General features: G+C 44.6%; 1 protein-coding gene across 2 annotated transcripts in view; it reads right to left on the bottom strand.

Annotated features, from left to right (window-relative positions):
- Positions 1-1,715: 1,715 nt before the first annotated feature.
- Positions 1,716-20,017, bottom strand: part of LOC134355424 (Krueppel-like factor 15) — a 32,621-nt gene continuing 14,319 nt past the window's right edge. The window contains exons 1-3 of one of the 2 annotated variants that reach the window (XM_063065285.1): positions 14,204-14,256; positions 12,691-13,762; positions 1,716-9,924 (exon numbers count right to left, since the gene is read on the bottom strand). In XM_063065285.1, coding sequence (XP_062921355.1) covers positions 9,756-9,924; positions 12,691-13,640 — 1,119 coding nt within the window. In that variant the 5' untranslated portion in view covers positions 13,641-13,762; positions 14,204-14,256 and the 3' untranslated portion in view covers positions 1,716-9,755. Of the gene's footprint in view, positions 9,925-12,690; positions 13,763-14,203; positions 14,257-20,017 lie in introns of those variants that run through there. The other variant, XM_063065284.1, reaches the window with a different exon arrangement.

Below are 20,017 nucleotides of genomic sequence, written 5' to 3'. Positions count from 1 at the left end.
TTGGAGGGTTGCGACTAGTGGTGTCCCACAAGGATCAGTTCTGGAACCTCTACTTTTCATGATTTTTATTGACAACCTGGATGTGGGGGTAGAAGGGTGGGTTGGCAAGTTTGCAGACGACACAAAGATTGGTGGTGGTGTAGATAGTGTAGAGGATTGTCGAAGATTGCAGAGAGACATTGATAGGTTGCAGAAGTGGGCTGAGAAGTGGCAGATGGGAGTTCAACCCGGAGAAGTGTGAGGTGGTACATTTTGGAAGGACAAACTCCAAGGCAGAGTACAAAGTAAATGGCAGGATACTTGGTAGTGTGGAGGAGCAGAGGGATCTGGGGGTACATGTCCACAGCTCCCTGAAAGTTGCCTCACAGGTAGATAGGGTAGTTAAGAAAGCTTATGGGGTGTTAGCTTTCATAAGTCGAGGGATAGAGTTTAAGAGTTGCGAGGTAATGATGCAGCTCTATAAAACTCTGGCTAGGCCTCACTTGGAGCACTGTGTCCAGTTCTGGTTGCCTCACTATAGGAAGGATGTGGAAGCATTGGAAAGGGTACAGAGGAGATTTAACAGGATGCTGCCTGGTTTAGAGAGTATAGATTATGATCAGAATTAAGGGAGCTAAGGCTTTACTCTTTGGAGAGAAGGAGGATGAGAGGAGACATGATAGAGGTATACAAGATAATAAGAGGAATAGATAGAGTGGATAGCCAGCGCCTCTTCCCCAGGGCACCACTGCTCAATACAAGAGGACATGGTTTTAAGGGTTGGGAAGTTCAAAGGGGATATTAGAGGAAGGTTTTTTACTCAGAGAGTGGTTGGTGCGAGGAATGCACTGCCTGAGTCAGTGGTGGAGGCAGATACACTATAAGAGACTACTAGACAGGTAGGTATATGGAGGAATTTAAGGTGGGAGGTTATATGGGAGGCAGCGTTTGAGGGTTGGCACAACAATGTGGGCCAAAGGGCCAGTACTGTGCTGTACTGTTCTATGTTCTATCTAAAAGACCCCTAAATGATCCTGTTGTGTTTGCTTCCACCACCACCTCTGACAGCCCATTCCACATACAGTACTTACTATTCTGTGTAAAACATTTCCCGCATATCTCTGTTAGACTTTCTCCCCTCACCTTAAGTGTGTGTCCTCTACCTTGGGAAAGTGATCGTAAGACCATTAAACATAGGAGAATTCTGTCATTTCAAAAGATAATGATTGACTCATTAACCTTCTCAATCTCATTCTCTCCGTAACCTTTGATGCCCTAATCAAGAACCTTGACTGTTTACCATATTTATGCCTCTCATAATTTTAGCTGAGGCCTCCCTCCAGCCTTCCTTGATTTCTCTAGAGTATTGTTCAAGGCCTGTTCCTCCTGAGCACACTACATACACACTTCTATGTATATTGCACGCAAGTTCCTCCTAAGCGTGGTACGGGTTTCTGCTGACTAGCTTCCTCCTGAGCTTGTAAAATGCTGGTATCTCCACATACATTTCTCCTAGGCATGCTCCACACACGTTCCTCTTGAGCATGCAAACATATACGTACCTACAGAGCACACAAGTTATTTCCTCTGAGCTTGGCGCATGCATGCTCCTGCTTAAAGTGGTACATCTATATTCCACACAAGTATACCACACACATACTCCTGAATGCACCACATGCATATTTCTTGAGCGTGTTTCATGCATCTTCTGGCAAAAGTCTAAGTGAGGTCTAGAGGTTGCAAAACTGTTCAGTCTACACAGGAGAGAGTGAATTCTCACATTTACCTACGCCCATGTATTGTCCGTGTAGGGAAATGTTGACACTTCAAAACCAGAGTTTTTGTGTGATGAGCTGGAAAACCAAAACAGTCACTTGCATTGCCACTTCTTGATTTATTGTAGGCTAGCATTTCTATGGTTGACCACAACCAACCAGTTGCATTTACAGTTCTGTGCGAATGTCTTAGGCACTGTACAGTATACGTTTATAGCTCGGGTGCTAAGACCTTTGCACATTACTGTATTTGTCAATGTGGAGCAGAGAGCAAGTTTGTAAATCTGGCTGGAGCAAAGGATGTTAGGAATGGTGAGGGTGCAGCTCTGTAGGAAGGGTGTGGGACAGGTGGCATGGAGGAAGTGCCGGTGGGGTGGGGTGGGGGTGGTTGTGAGTGTGCAGACACACCCAGCCCTGAGACACCAGGCAAGGTAATTTGATTCCAAACAATTGGTTTATTGATCATTACAGAATGTCTCTCTGGTGCTTCCCGCTCTCTTCCCCTTTTCCCATCCACGAATCCCCTCTCCTGGTCCCCTTCCCACTCTCAGTCCACAACAGAGACCAGTATCAGACTCAGGTTTGTCATCACTGACATATGTCATGATTTTTTTTTTGTTGCGACATCAGTACAATGCAACACAGAAAATTATACTAGAGTACCGTGCAAAAGTCTTAAGTACCCTAGCCATATATATGTGCAGAAGACTGTTGCACAGTACTGTACATATCAGATTTAAGTAGAACAGGGTTGGTCTAACATTTAGATTATTGCCTAATGATCAGAGATCTGGACCTATACTCCACGGACCAGAGTTCAAATCCCACCACTGTATTTGTGGAATTTGGATTCTGGACAATAACAAGTACCGTTGGCAATGATGGCTACAAAACTACCAGATTGTCATTAAAAACCCACATCCGACCATCCCGATGTGGTTAACTTTTAATGGCCAGGCAAGCCTCTTGCTCACCACCATTTTCAAGTGCCAATTGATGGACGGCAAATGGTAGCCTTGGCAGTAATGCCCAGATCCCAAATATAAATCATACATTCATCAATATACAATAAATTTATGAATATGCTGTTGTGTTAAAGTCATTGGCAATATATTTAATCATTATTTGGGTGTCTGAATAGAATAAGACAACTCAAATATCCAAATTCTGTAACTTGCTTTAAATGCAACAGTTAACATTTCAAGACTGAAGAAAACAATGTGAGATGATTGAAAGTTTTTTTTTCTGTTGACCTTCCCTGTTTTGAGCTTATTTCTACTATCAAAATTTTCAACTTTGAGGGAACCTTGGAGGTTCACTTCAAGGTGTCCATAATTCCCACACTGCCAAGCTCACAAAACAGATAACCTCTTGCACCAGATGACAGAATGGTTCTCCAGTAAATAAATCATAGACTTGAGTACTGGAAGCTGATAAAACTCTACTTCAAGTTTCTGACCTGAGGATTCGATGGGTGCTGGAGTGACTTAATTAAATAAAAAAAATATGAAATCTATTCAGTGGATCTTGTAGTGCTGAAAACATCAAGGAGCTTATAGAAATGGTATATTGGAAAGTGTAACAAAAAATAGATTTTTTTTTAAACACACATTTGTCAAAGGTGCTAGATATACTTGAAGCTCTTTAACCAGTGGAGGCCTGAGATCTCCCGTCTATACGTGACTTGGCAGCTCACAACTTATTAATGCATTCTTTGGTATTCACTTTGCAGAGTTAGGTCCAATGGGAGCCAGAGTCCAGCAACTTCACAGACAAAGCAAGAATGTAGCCCAACTCCAGCTTAAATATGGAAATGATTGTACAAGACCATTTAATTGCCCTGAACTCCTACAATTGAACATAGAGTTACACTGGCAGGCGTAACACAGTCCTCACGTGTGCTTCTGAAGGACATGATATGTAAATCATTACATATACTGGAATTACAATGCCTCGCTCCAGAGGTTAAACGACAGGGGCCCCTCTCACAGCACCACTTTAACGTGCAAATGTTAGGCTAGTTGGTGAGACCAACCTCATACTCTCACATGGTCCTTGGGTAAAATGCACCTCCAGACTCACTCTGTTGTGAACTGTAAACTGAATTGTTTGACAATTAGATATAAGGAATAAATACCACTCATCCTCACAAACCTTTTCCTATGAGAAACGCAATGGCATATATGGTCACATTGGGTGAGATTTGTACTCACAGTTTTTAAATGCACACTTATTTTGATATGATACAGAGTTTGGCTTACATTAATTACTGTCACTGAACTAAAATGCGCATTGCTTGCCGAATATAAATTCAGAAGTTCCAACATTCAAATGAGTGCTAAGTGCTATCACTAAGTGGGTGTCTTATCAATTCAGGACTCAGTTTGAAAAGGGTAGCAACATCATTCTATCAAAGTAAAAACCACACAGGAACACAATGTAACAGTATTAGTTCTCCTCATTCCCAAAATCATGATGCCAGAGTGGTTAATGGAAAGAAGTTTGTGTTAAGTGCACTTAGCCTCTGTACTGTACACAGGGCCAAGCGTTTAGGAACCAAGTCAATGGCTTTTAAGAAGCCCTTTCAAAAGAAGTAGAACTCAGAAAAGATAAAGATCCTTCTGGCCATCTCATTACCGAGAGCCAATCAGAGCTCAAAAAGTAATTTCTGGCAGTCATTACCTTTGCAGGTGAAAATTTTAAACAAGGAACTACACCAGCCCCCTTCATATAACTTAATAGACATGTCTTCTGTGTAACATTATTTCCTTTAATGTTACAAAGTTGAAAACATGCTCTTTCATCTTATGATGTCTTTAACGATGAACGTTTAGATTGAATTCATATATTGAGGGAATATCTGTACATTCAATACTTCTGTTCCACAATCGATGACCAAAAATGGAACTCAGATAACCAGTGGTGTAAAATGCAAAAGTAAATTTTAAGTTTAGTCCACTTTTGCAACACTAAGTAGCCAGTTTCCTAACACCGATCTAAGCATCTGTCTGCACTGGCTCTTTGTAATTTCAACCTTTATCTTGAACTTTTTGGCCTCGGGACCAACTTACACAAGATGTTTAATAACCACGAATTGGAAGCAGGACACTGGAGAAACATTCCTTCATTTGGAAGATCTGCAGTTCTCCATTATGAACAACGGAAAGGCTCATCTCTACAACACACTTTCAACTCAGATCTCCTCAATAGCTCTGAATTTCCCACTACTGGAAAATGGATTTGAAGCCAATGGGGTCCATGTTAAAATTTGAGGTGGGGGGTGGGATTCATGGTAGCTTCTAAAAGTGTTGCTTTTTTGTTGAATATTTCATGAACTTACAAAAAACACCTTGACTGATCATAAAACCTGCCAAAGAACTTCACAGGACCTCCAATCACAGCTTAGCCCACAATGGGTTTACTTTGGCCCAATAGTGGCCTGATAAATTTTAAACCAAATCCTTTCGTTAATTTCCCCAACTCATCTTCCTAGGTTTCTCACCGATAGGTCACTACAGACACTAAGCAACCTCTCGTTCTATGTACTTCTTGTGTAGACACTGAAGATCAGCTGAATGTGACAAACCAAAGACTTTGGTTACCTTGTTAACTCATTCTTTACAACTTGGGCTCTCTTGTATAGATATCAGCAGCAAACAGTCTGGTTTCTCCCTTCCAATACCTGGCCTCCAAATAAGAAATCCTTCAGCAAAGTAAATCTGAACTTCAAAGTATAATTCTCTCTTTCCATGACACTATCTAACTTGGCAAGAGCTGCAATTTCAATTCATACACATTATACTGTTTTCTTCATATTTATTTAATTCCCTTTGCATTCCTATAGAAGGACAAAGTAGAAAACCTACATAATGCCAGGGGGCAAGCATTTAAGGTGAGAAGGGCACGTTATTGCTGGAGGAATGCAGGAATTTCTCGTGAGTTGCTCCAGCATCTTGTGTATGTTGTTTTAGATTTCCAGCATCTGCAGAATTTCGCGTGGTTGTTATTTTACACAGAGAGTGCCTGGAATGCATTGCCAGGGGTGGTAGTGGAGGCAAATACACTAGAGGTTTTGAAGAGTCTCTTACGTAGGCATGTGAATGTGCAGAGAATGATGGGATATGGATACTCTGCAGACGGAAAGGATTGGTTTAGTCAGGCATTTTAATTACCAGTTCAATTAGTTTGGCACAACATTGCAGCCAAAGGTCCTGTTCCTGTGGTGTACTGTTCTATGTTCTATCATAAATCAGCTCTGTAAATGCTTTCTCTGAGGTCTGCCTGTAATATAAAATATTGCTAAGGATTTTAAGCAAAGGAGTGACCTAGGACAACACCAGACTTGAAGCTGTCAAGAAGCAGAACACCATAAAACCATAAATTCTTGTTTTTTTTTACGTGTTTACAGTGCTCCAAGTACTATTTCTATGATCCACCGTTTTGAATGGTTTAAGATAACTCTGGATAATAAAGATTTTGCTTCCTGAATACTTTTGGGTGTATCTTACAGATTTTGGGGTGCTAATCATGGAAATCACCATGACATTTCCCTATCATGCAGTATTTTTATTTGTAATCATCTATATTTGTTATTTTGATTTGTAACTCAAATCAGAATAATTGATGCCAATATTAAGGAAGGCATTTTAGTTGGTACACAAATCAAACAGGTCATCAACAACAGGCATTTCGAAGAACTTCTAGTGGGACCGGGAAAAAAAAATCATATGGAAGGCGTTCAAGGATGCTGTTGAAAAATTTCTTGGCAACTACAGAGCACCAAACTATGTGCAACAAACACAAAATACCGGATGAACTCAACAGGCCAGACAGCATCTAGGAAAAGTGTACAGTCAACGTTTCGGGAGTGACATGCAGCTGGTTGACATTATGCTTCAAGCATACAAAACCATGAAGTGCAACATGTCATTAAAGATTCATTTTCTGCATTCCCATTTAAACTTCTCTGCAAATCTTGACACTGTCAGTGATGAGCATGGTGAAGATTTCACCAGGACATAGTGGTCATGGAGAAACGGTATCAGCGCAACTGAAATCCATCAATGCTGGTTGATTATTGTTGAGTACTTAAGTGCGAAGCCTCGGATGTTGACTACAAATTAAAATCATGAATAAACCATATTTAATGTAGTTGAACTATTGCAAAGCATCAGCACCATTATGAAATTATACCCATTTTATTCAATACAAGCAAATTTCTTGTTTCTCCAACTTCCTATGTCATACAAATAATCAGAAATTATGTTTGTGTTCAGCTTCAAGCAGTCTATCATAAACAAAAAATAATTTCTGAGGAAGCACATTTTTGGAAAACAATTGTTGTCCAATGGTAATGATGCTTTAGCCCTGACTTCTATTGCAGAAATCAGGCCTAAAGCACCATCATCTCAAAGTTAGGACTAAGATGTTCAGGACTGGGATTGGGGAAAATTTAACACAAAGGGTTGTGGAACCATTTCTCTCACATACATCTTGAGAACCGTCCTTTAAAAGACCAAGAGTGAGGGTGATAATGATTGCTAGGCAAGGGAATGAAGAGATGTTGAAAGAATGAGAAGAGTAAATCTAAGTTTCAGTGTGGATCTACCTTCTCCTGTCTGTATATCCTCAGAAACTGCACAAGGCAAAATTTTAAGATTCTGGGTAATTAGAATTCCAAAAGAAAAGTGTAATGTAAAAAAAGCTAAATTCCCAGCCTGTGAACTCAGTATGTAAGCACTGCCAATGAACACATAATTACTTTTTAGGTAGAAACTTTGAGAAACTTTTCCAAGTAAAGCTGTACATTAAAGTGACGTGCTTGGGAATGAGAGTAAATAAACGGTTTTTGACATTTTGGCTGCAAAAGTTTTACCTATGGCAACACTCACAACACGCTGGAGGAACTCAGCATCCGTGGAAAAGATCGGTCGACGTTTCCACGGATGCTGCCCTCTGGGTTCCGGCCCGAAACATCGACCGATCTTTTCCACGGATGCTGCCCGACCTGCTGAGTTCCTCCAGCGTGTTGTGAGTGTTGCTCTGACCCCAGCATCTGCAGAGTATTTTGTGTTCAAAGTTTTACCTATTAATGGAGATCCAGATTTCTGCTTTGAAAGGTATTTTTACCTACTTATTGAAATATAGCACAAAATAGGCCCTTCCAACCCTTCGAGCTGCGCCACCTAGCAATTTCCTGATTTAATCTGAGCCTAATCACGGGACAATTTACAACAACCAATAAACCTACCGACTAGTATGTCTTTAGACTGTGGAAGGAAACCGTTAGCACCCACAGGAAACCTAGACAGTCACGGGGAGAACGTACAAACTCCTTACAGTCAGCGACGGGAATTGTAAAGGGCTGTGCAAACCACAATACCGTGCCACCCCACAATATGGCCAAGTTGTCAAATAATATTCATGAAAAGTAAGTGTAAAATGATGTTAGGATTTTTATTTCTACTCAAGAGTACTAGGTGTTTGGAATAATTTTACATAAGGGCTATAATTATTCTAAAAGTTACTTAAAATGTAACCAAGTGCCCAGACCCAGACTGGGAGATGTTTAAAGTGCTGCAAGGAAGGAGTTTGAGGAATTAAACACTGGAGCCAGGATGTAGTGTGCAGGACTAGACTGGACCATGGATTTGTCATCACTAGTGTTGGGCTGACAGACATCTCTCAGCAAAGGGAATGCACAACTTTTGCCACATTTCCCAATCTAGAACCTCAGAGACATTCTGAACAATGGGTGGGATACCTGCTACATACGTGCAGCATGGGCACTTATTGGAGATGGAACCTCATGCCCTCTTTTGCAGATGAAATCATACCCTGCAGAAGTTTTCATTAAAATGTTCTCTGGATATGGGTTGGCAAGTGTTCGTTATATTGGCAAGCTTACACCTAATTGCCCTGAGATTGACATTTTTATAAATAATAGTTATAGAATGGTACATTAAAGAGCACGGAGTTAACTATGTTAACTGAAGTTTGAATAACAAGCTGATCATGTTGTAGCTTATAAGAAGATCATAGCCAACTTGATTTCTTTACAAAATGTCTTATTTGCTGGGATTTAAACTCCAGGCTGATGGGATGCTTGTTTGGAAGTAAAACAAATAACCTTTCACTGAAAAGCACAAAACTTTCAGCATCTGCAGTGTTTGAGATTTAGGGTTTAAACAATGCTCTCACACTTCCCTCTCATCTTTGTCCTTTGTTTACTCCTCCTCCGCACAGATTACGAAACCTGCACCACCTTCCCTCCTTTGGTACCTACCGCTCTTTCATCTCCCCACCCTCTTCTGCAACTTACAGATGTTCAATCTTTCTCAGTTCTGATCAAGGGCCATTGAAATAAAACACTGACTCTGTTTCTCCCTCTCTCCACATACAGAAAACTGCCTGAAAACCTGAGTACTTCTGCCATTATCTGTAGTAATCCACCATGACCACTGTAAGACACGAAGCTGCCATTTGATCATCGTACTTGTACCCAAGTCTTGAAAGTGCAATAAACCCGTTTCCATTCCCTGCTCTTCCATCACCGTGCCTGCCCTTTATCTTGTTTCTCTCGGAAAGTCAATATTGAGCATGTATCCTCTTGACGGCCAATTCCAGATCGGAAAATTCACTATGTAAAAATGATTCTTTTTTAAAGCTGCATTGTGTTCCGTTTTTCCAGGGAGTTCCTGATATTATTTCCTATTGACTGATATCATCAGAAGCACAAAAATCTGCTGGGAGTCTATATTGGATTGACCTACGTTTCTGCAAATATACAACGAGGAGCAGAATAAAGGAGACGTTAAGTGATAAATGAGTTTCACTTCTATAGAAATAACTTTGTAAAGTAAGAACCTCTAAAGCCCTCTCTCACTGAGATCCTAAGTTACACACGCACATTAATGCATTTCCATGTCCTCTGTACATTGCATACACAAGTGAAATGGCCCTTGTGTGTATCCCCTGACAAAGTGGGAGGAGAGCCAAACGTTAACTGGCTGTCCGGGTTATTCTGCTGTTTCTCAGTCCTCGGTGCACTTTCACATGCTTGGATAAGTGGTCACTGCGTGCGAATTTCTTATCACAGATGATACACTGGTACGGCTTCACTCCTGAGTGGGAGCGGAGGTGCCTGGACAACTCGTCTGATCGGGAAAATCTGGAAAATTGCACAAAGGTATAAATGAGCACAGGCATCGTCAGGGAACACCATAACAAAACAAAAATCAACAGCAGCTCACATGTAAGACCATAGACATAAGAGCAGAATTAGGCCATTTGATCCATCTAATATTGTCCACCATTCCATAATGGCTAACCTATTTTCCCTCTCAACCCCATTCTCCCACCTTCTCCCCATAACCTTTGACACCCTAATCAAGAACCCATCAACCTCCACTTCAGATATACCCGACTTGGCCTCCACAGCCGTCTGTGGCAATGAATTCCACAGATTCACCACTCTTGGGCTGAAGAAATCCCTCTCCCATCTCTGTTCTAAAGCGATGCTCTTCTTTTCTGAGGCTGTGCCCTCTGTACCCTAGATTCTCCCACTATAGGAGACATCCTCTCCAAGTCCACTCTATCTAGGCCGTTCAATATTCGACAGGTTTCAATGAGGTTCCCTCCTTGTTCTTCTGAACACCAGTGAGTACAGGCCGAGAGCCATCAAATGCTCCTCGTACATTAGCTATATCTGCCTAAGGGAAAAAGAGATCTACTCACATATGAAGCAGACTTATTGAACCATACGTGACACATGGATCCAGGTGGTAGCTTACACCAAGGTCATAATTGTAAGGTAATTGGAGGAAAGTATAGCGGTGATGTCGGAAGTATTTTTTTTAAAGTGGTAAGTGCTTGTTACACACTTTCAGAGGCAGACGCATTAGGGCAAATAGACACAAGGATGAATGAAAAATGGAGGTTTCTGTGGGAGGGAAGGGTTAGATTGATCTTAGAGTAGGTATTAAGGTTGGCACAACATTGTGGGCCGAAGGGCCTGTACTATGCTGTATGTTCTATGTCTAAGATGCATCATAGCTTGGTATGGCCACTGCTCTGCTCGACACCACAACACAGAGAGTTGTGTTTACAAAAACCGGCCTCCCATTCATTGCCTCTGTCTGTACATCCTGCTGCTTTGTGAAAACAGCCAAAACACTCAAAGACCCCTCCCACCCTGGTCATTTTCTCCCCTCCCCTTCCTATTTGGCAGAAGACAGAAAATCTTGAGAACACGTACTTGTACCAGCCAGGCTCAAGAACAACTTCTACCCCGCATCTCTTATACAAAATCTGCCTTGTTGAAGCCCTTGCATCTTATTGTCCACTTTAAGCTGCACTTCCTCTCCCCTGTAACCGGAACACGACATTCTGCATTCAGCTTCAGTTTTCTTTTGCATCACCTCGAAGTTCAAAATACATTTATCACCAAAGTACGTATGCAGTGTACAACCTTGAGAATCGGTTTCCCACTGGCAGTCACAAAATAAAAAAAAAATCATGGAACACACATAAAAAATGCTGGTGAACGCAGCAGGCCAGGCAGCATCTATAGGAAGAGGTACAGTCGACGTTTCAGGTCGCGACGGGTCCTGACTGTACTTCTTCCTATAGATGCTGCCTGGCCTGCTGTGTTTACCAGCACTTTTTGTGTCTGTTGCTTGAATTTCCAGCACCTGCAGATTTCCTCGTGTTTGCATTTTTAAAGAAAACCATGGAACCCGTTCAAAGAAAAACATCATGTATCCCCCAGGCGCAAAAATAATTGCGCAAACAGCAAAAGAAGAGTGAAAAACATAGAATATAAAACACAAAACTGAAAGATTCCCGGTATATTCAGTTGAATCTAGTGCGGCATTGTTTGTTAGCTGCAGGCCGCCCCGATCAAAAATGCCCAAAATAACACTAAAAAAAAGGAGCAGTAGAAACCAGAAACACATCATCATGTACCAAGAATGGAGTAATCTGTCTGGGTGGCATGCAAACAAAATCTTTCAATACGCTCTAGTACATTTCTCAGTAATTTCCGATGAACAATAAAATGAAGCACTTCATCATTATCCCGGAGAATTTTATTTGCTCTTTCTCATCCCCACTAAAGTAGTTGGAATTCACCCTTTAACGTGGAGGACCCGTTAGTACATACATCTGATTTCTGGTTGGGAGGTGGTTTCTGACCTGGTTACGTTTCGAATGCCCATTGCTGGGTGAGACTGCTCCCTCACTATTCCAACCTAGAATGTGATTTGGACTAGTGGGTCTGAGTTGAGAGAGGGGTTGGACATACCGGATTTTCATTTCTTGGGGCACAAAACAAAGAGCGGCGTGGATGAGGTGGGCAGTCATATTCCTTTCCCCACAGTTGGGAAGATCAAAACCACAGGTCACAGGTACAAGAAGGGAGAGGTCTAAAAGAGACTTGAGAGGTAACTTCTTTACACAGAGGGTAGTGAGCACCTGGACTGAGCAGGTGAGCTGGGTATAAATGGAACATTTAAGAGACTTTTGGACAGGTACAAGGAGGAGAGGAGCTTGGAGGGTAATGGGACGAACGCGGGTAAGTCAAGATTCAAAATTCAAATTATTTATCACTTTTGCATCAAAACATACAGTGAAATGCATTGTTTACATCAAAACCCAACACACCCCGAGTGTGTGCTAGGGCAAGCTCGCACGTATCGCCACAGATTCTGACCTCAAAGTAGCATGCTTACAATGTTCAACTGGGACTAGCTAGTCCCACAACTGGGGCTATCAGGGAGGTCAGCATGGATCAGTTGGGCTGAAGGGCCTGTTTCTGTACTACGTGATCCTACTCGATGAATGTAAGACTGGAGGGGAAGGAGCAGACATCAGAATAAAGGGGCTGGAGGGACAGGAGCAGGCGGGTGATAGGCGAGGGTGTGTTTAGTTGACTTACCGCCAGTCACAGTCTGGCCACGTGCAGGAATAGGGTTTCTCGCCGGTGTGCCGTCGGTAGTGTGCCTTTAGGTGGCTGCTCTTAGTGTACATCTTGTTACAGCCGGGGAACGAGCACTTGTGGACTCTGATGACATCGGCTGAGGGCGGCGGCTTCTGCAGCTTCTGGCCGGCGTCCACCACGCTGACCAGCCCACCGACGGTGACAGACCTTGCCGCGATGGGCAGCGGCGCGATCTTCACGAACTGGCGGCCGCCGCTGCTGCTGGCGGGGGCTGGCACCAGCTGGGGCACCAGGGCGAAGGTCTGGCCTTGCACGTTGACGATCAGTTGCGCCAGCCTGGGGGCATTTGTCAGGGACTGCGCGGCTGGAGCCTGGGCGGGCTGGAGCTGCAGCAGGACAGGAACGCCGCCCATCGTGGCCGTGCTGCTCGCCCCCGGGCTTGACCCACCTCCCCCTCCCTCCAGAAGTCCACCGGATTCCACAGCTGCCTCCGACTTCACCTCCACCTTGATCTCTGCCTCCGAAGTCGGTGCCCCGCTCTCTGAGAGTTCCTCCTTCACCATCCCCATCTTCTCCTTCAGGAACTCCTCGATCTCCTCCAGCGTGGGGATGAAGTTGTCTGAGGAGCTCGGGACGAAGTCAGGCGCCGTCACCGCAGCCTCGAACACCGGGGATTGGTGGGTGCCTGCCCTTTGGTTCTGCCGGCCCTCCAGGTTCGACATCAACATCCCCACCACGCCACACCGCTCCAGTAGGCTGGTGTTGGCGCTACCATCCTGTGAGTCCGGGCTCGAGCAAGACCGGGGGCTGCAGCCCTCGCTGCTGCTGTCCTCCACTGGCTGGGCCGGGCTAGCCCCTAGCTGGCCGGGGGCCAGTCCACCACTGCCTCCCGATGCCGGCAGCAGGTCGCTAATGCACAGTGGCTCACTGTGGTTTAACGAGACCATTGTCTTCCGCAGCTCCTGGCCGGTTCCAGGGCTCAGGCTAGAAACAGGAGCAAAACCACGAGTCCAAGCAACACAACTGCGTGCCTCAGCGAGGTTAATGTCGGGAGCTCGCCATCACAAAGCTGCAAGGAAAACAAAGAGAAAGCAATTAAGATATGAAACAAGTGCGAAACTGAACCTTTTCTCACATTGAGGTCACTGAGGCAGGTCACATGAAGTTAAACGGCCAGATCACTCATGATCTTATTGAATGGTGGAAAAGATTTAATGTTGATGGCTTACTTCTGCTCCCATTTCTTATGCTTGGCTATCCAGAATGGAATAAGGCCCTTCAGCCCAACAGATCCGTACTGACCAAATGCCTGACTAAGCCAATTCCATTTGCCTAAGTTTGGCCGATATCCCTCTAAATCTTTCCTATCCATGAATCTGCCCAAATGTCTTCTAAAAGTCCAGTTGTCCCAGCCTCAACCACTTCCTCTGGCAGGCTCATTCAACATGCCCACCACCCTTTGTGTTAAAACACCGCCCCCAGGCCCCTTACAAATCTTTTTCTCCCTCACCTTAAACCTCCATCATGGACACTAGCCTCCCCAGCATCTGGGGCATCTTAAAGGAGCGATGCCTCAAAATGGCGGCATCACCCAGGGCATGTCCTCTTCTCATTGCTACCGCCAGGAAGGAGGTACAGAAGCCTGAAAGCACAAACTCAACAATTCAGAAACAGCTTCTTCCCCTCTGTCATCAGATTTCTGAATGGACATTGAACCTGTGAACACTACCTCCCTACTTTTTTTTTCTTTTTTTGCTCTACCCATTTAACTTAAATAAGTAAACAAACACACACACACACACACACATTATAATTCACAGTTTTTATCATTCTATATTGCAATGTACAGCTATTGCATAGAAATTTCATGACATCTGCCAGTGATATTAAATCTGATTCTGATTCTGAACCTATGACCTCTTGTTTGTACTCCCCTACCCTGGGAACAAGACTTCGGCTGTTTAAGTGGAATCCCACCTCTTCACGGCTTGCTATTATGATCTACAATCTCTCAGAATGCTGAGATACTGTAATTGATCTAAAACGGGCTCTCCAGACATTCAAAGTTTTTCTAATATTTTCTGTTTTAATTTCTGCTTTCTGGTATCTGCAGTGTTCTGGTTTTGTACCTGCTCTAGTTCGTTTAGTTTGGTTTTAGGGAACACTGATACAACACGCACACACAAAATGCTGGAGGAAGTCAAGCAACATTGACAGAGGTGAGTAAACCGTCGATATTTCAGGCCGAGACCTTTCATGAGGATTGTTGGCATTGTGGAGTAAAGGGATTCTCAGCACTTTTACAGATTCCTGCCCTGATTTGACATGCACTGACTGCAAATGTTTGTTTGAATCTCAAGCAATTGTGTCAAACACGTGAAATGCCTCTGAACCGAGACATGGTGAAAGGTAAAATGCCTCATTTGGGGAAGGATATGGAAGCTTTCGAGAGGGTGCAGAGGAGACTTGCCTGGATTAGAGAGCACGTCTTGTGAGGAATGGTTCAGCAAGATACGGCTTTTCTCTTTGGATTGAAAGGGAGTGAGAGGCAACATAATGGAGATGTACAAGATTATGAGAGGCACAGACACAGTGTACAGCCAGTGCCTCATTCCCAGGGCAGCAGTGGTCAACACCAGTGGGCATCAGTTTAAGGTGAGTGGATGTCAGAGGAAGGTATTTAACATGGTTGGAGGAGAATGCAGTGGTGGAGAAGCAGATTTAAGGTCAAGAGGAAGAGAGAGATACAGCAACTGGCTGGTTTGAAATGGGCAGAAAGGAGGGAGTGAAGTGTTGTTTAAAGTGAGCGGCAGAGTAAGAGTGAATGACTACAGCTGGTTTTTGGCTACAGCTGGCTTCCAACACATCAGGATATTCAGTTGCAGCCTTATCCCTACATTGTTTAACCTCTTCACTTGGATTATCTTGATTACGAATTGCAACGCATGACCTACCCAGTGACTCGGCCTTCTCTATTTCAGCGACAGCCATTTTACCCTGATCAATCAAAGCTGCAGTATTGCTGGCCCGACGAATCCCATCCTTTCCCCCCACCCCACCCCCACCATTTTCTTAATCACAAAAAGGATTTGGAGTCCAGGTGCTAGCTTTAGAGAGTAACAGTCGGGTGTGCCCCATGATCTTGGAAGCAAAGGCAGGCTGCATATTGGAACGCGGTCTGGGAGCTCGATAGGCTGGAGAGGAGGAGAGAGCACTCTGGTCATTGCTGCCGTTTTCAGTCTTACGTTAGGAAGATGATATTAGGAATGCACAGTCCAGCTGGTGGCAATCATGCACCTTTAAACTGGACTACCAAGCACCATTAAAAGACAGAAGAAGGCTGCATTTTACACGGACAGTGATTGATGGCTGGAATGCTCTGCCAGGGGTGGCAGTAGAAGCTGATACAGTAAGTACGTTTTAGACACTCTAAGATAGGCACAGGGGCGTAAGAAAAACTGCGAGAGTTATGGGCTGTGTAGGAAGGAAGGATTAGATTGATTATGCAGTACGTACAAAATCCTGGGCTGTAAGGCCTCTACTGTACAACAAGATTACAGATATTGTTAAATTAAATCAATACAACTTCACCAAGCCAAATTTCAATGCAACACAGACTCTGCCTAACGCTCTGATAGTTTATTGGACATGTGCTCTAAAGGAACTATCAGGAGAACAGACAAGTGAACCTTGTGTGGTAATCCATGACTAAGGCCGATTAATGACAGTGATGCTGTGACTTCACACTGGCAAATGGAAGCACTTTTGTAATGGAAATACTGACAGACTAGCTGGAGGAATGTACAGAGCACAGAGACACTTGGCAGGGTGATTTCATCAGTATCAGATACCAAAGCTGCTGGACGACCTCCGCAGGTCAAACAGCAACTGCGGAGGCAAAGGGATGGCTGGCGTTTCGGGTTCGGACTCTGCAGCAGGACTGAGAGTGTGGGGGGAGGAATCGGCTCTGTCATCACTAACGCACGTCGTGAGATTTGTCGTCTTGCTGCGGCTTTGCACTGCAACCTTCTCCGAGGACCGTCACCTTGTGGGGGGTGGAGAGATCGAGAGCCACCTGACCCTCAGCTCCGAGTAGGTCGCGCACGGCGGTAAGGCCAAGAGGAAGATTCCAGACAAGCAGCCATCCAGCCAAGGCCTCCAACAGTGGAGCCGGCAGAAGGTGATGACACATCACAACAGCAGTGAAAGCGGAGGAAGACTGCAGCAGTCCAGAGACCCCAATCATCTTGCAATTCCTTACCACTGGACTCTGGCCCCAGTCTGACGAGGACTGTGTGGTGGCTGCCTGTGTGTCAGCCTCCCCACGTCAAACAGTCACACACACAGGCGTCCTCCATCATGGAAATCCACTAACAACCCCTTAGGAGAACATCACACTTGGCTTGAGTGATTGCACTACTACTACTACGGTGCAATAGGTATAAAAATGATTATGTTACCATAATACTCTAAGTAGTACAAAAAGAGAGCAGAATAATGATTCCCAGTGCAATTCAGAAATCTGATGACAGACAGGAAGAAGCTGTTCCTGAAGTGTTGAGTGTGTGTTTTGCGAGTCTGTGGAAGTGAGAGGGAGAGTGAGATGGGGGCGATGGGTAACGACTGAGGGGTGGGGGAGGGATGGAATTTTACCGAGACTTGTAGCCCTCCCTTACCTGGTTCAACTGGACCATCAACCACACACCAATCCACCTGGGGTTCTTCTCCTTTTGTGCACCTTCCCTATCGCCTCTGCAGCCCCTCCCTGGCTCCACCTGCCCAACACTCCTCCCTTATCTGCTTCTACCAACCAGTCGCCGTTTCTACCCCTGTCCTTTCCTGCCTTCCATCATCTCCCCCATGACTTGGCTGTACCTGATGCCTACCTGCCTCTATCTCACCATTCCCCCTCATAATGACATACTGGCCATCTTCCCTCTACATCTCAATTCTGTTGCAGGTTCTTGAACTGAAACACTGACTGGCCTTTTGCCTCAACAGATGCTGCTCGACCTGCCGTGATCCTCCAGCAGTTTTTTCTCACTTTAGACTCCACCACCTGTGTCTCCTTTGATCATCACCATGTCTACGTATTAGCAGTTCCAATAACCAACCACTGATATTTCCCTCTCTTACAGAAGGTGGCCACTTAATGAGTATTTCTTACATTTAACGCTTTAATTTTAGGTCTAAACTGTGCCTTAATGTCATTGGTATTAAAGTGTAATTGTCCTAGATGGAAGGAGGTGGGAAAGAAAGTGAATCTTGGTCCCTGGGCAAGACAGAGTGGGAATCATAAAGTCATCCAGTTCAGGAACAGACCCTTCAACCCACTAAGTCCCTGCTGAGTATCAAGCACCCGTTTAAAACACACTAAGGTAAATACAAAATATGGCAGAAACACTCAGCAGGTCAGACAGCATCTGTGGAAAGAGAAATAGTTACCCTTCATCAGGACAGCCTATGTCATACCTCAGTCTGACCACCTGGGGGCGTCAGAGCTCTCCAGGCTCTGACGCCCCTCTTCCCGTGATTATTTGTTATTTTCATTCGCGATTTAGTTTAGTTATCAGTGCAGCTGAGCTTTGTTTTGTTTGTCCATTTAAGTTTCTGTGTGTAGTGATTCTTGAGTACTAGCCTGTGGTCTCTACTAAACAATCCAGAAGTAGAGATGCTTTGTTCAATGCCATCCTTGCCTCTGGTCTCTCCTGCACTTGGGGCCCACCTGGTCCAAGTCTCTCCTGGTAGTTGACTGCTCAAAGATATGAAACTTCACCTTAACAACCCCAGTTCAAACCCAGCATGGCAGCCACCACTGTTACAACCTAAGGGTTTCCAGCAGCTCCTGTTTTTATTTCAGATTTCTAGCATCTGTCTTTCTGATTTCCACGACACGAACTAATCCCAGAGCTGTACAGCACAAAAACAGGTCCTTCTCCCCACCACGTCCATTATGACCATCTACACCAGGGGTCCCCAACCTTTTTTGCACTGCGGACCGGTTTAATATTGACAGTATTCTTGCAGACCAGCCCAATGGGGGGGGGGGGGGCGCGCGAGGGTTGTTCAAGTCGGGTTAAACTCACTTCAACATGTCTTTTACAGTTAGGGTTGCCAACTTTCTCACTCCCAAATAAGGGACAAAAGTAGCAGTCAAATCCCGAGACACTTTACCCCAGGAAAAACTACCATGACCATGAAGCCTTGTGTAGGCACCTGTGTGCGCATGCGTGACGCGCGCACGTGCGTACGTGCCAATCTTTTCCCCCACAAATCGGTTTTGTCTTCATCTTCCTGGCTATACTGCACATACATTATTTCTACTTTATATAGGCCATGTATTTATCATATCATTCCTGCTTTTACTATATGTTAGTGTTACTTATTTTCGGTTTTATGTGTAATTTGGTATGATTTGTTAGGTTTTTTTTGGGTCTGGGAAAGCTCAGAAATTTTTCCCATATAAATTAATAGTAATTGCTTCTTCGCTTCACGCCAGTTCGGCACAAACAGTTTCAGAGGAACGCTCTACCTTAGCAGGGGAAATATGGGACAAGGGCGGTCCCGTATAGGACAAACCAATTAGCCCAATATACGGGATGTCCTGGCAAATACGGGACAGTTGGCAACTCTATGTTCAAGTTCAACAGTGCGTGACAGGGAATGAGGAAAGGTGCAGCTGACTCATATCGTTTCCTCGCAGCCCGGTGGTTGGGGACCGCTGATCTACACTCATCATGTTTGCCTGGTTATTCTCCCACATTCCTGTCCATCACCCTCAGATTTAACCTTTCACCTACACACTCGGCCCAGTTCAGTGGCCAACTCGTATGTTCTGGGGTTGTGTTGCGGTGGGGGGGGGGGGAAGAGAACACCCCACTTCATAGAGAGAGCATGCAAACTCTACACAGGCAGCACCCGGACTCAGCAGCCAGTCCAGCTTGCTGAAGCTGAGTGTCAGCTCTGACCACAGCACCATTATACTCTGATCGTGCCTCCCGAGATCGCACTTCACATTTTCAAAAAGGACGGGCACTCAATTCAACCACTTGGGTGTCAGGCAACCCGACTTTCTCAGCAGGTCACCCAAGGGTCGGCAGTCGAGCAGCAGCCCGCGTGCGTGATCGAGCCTTCAGGACGTCAATAAACGGGAAGGCTGGATTACCTGGTTATGTTGTACACACAGGTGAGTCCCTCAAGCAATCACGGCAGAGATCTTCCCTGCAGTCCATACACCCAGAAACTCTGGTGCAAATTATTTTCTGCTCTGCTGCCTGAGTGCAACAGGTAGGGCTATCATCAGTTCCGGAGTCTCGGTATGTGG

The sequence above is a fragment of the Mobula hypostoma genome, chromosome 13 (genome assembly GCF_963921235.1).
Source record: "Mobula hypostoma chromosome 13, sMobHyp1.1, whole genome shotgun sequence".
Classification (NCBI taxonomy): Eukaryota; Metazoa; Chordata; class Chondrichthyes; order Myliobatiformes; family Myliobatidae; genus Mobula; species Mobula hypostoma.
The sequence above is the reverse complement of the archived record's forward strand: the minus strand, read 5'-3'. Positions and strand labels throughout refer to the sequence as shown.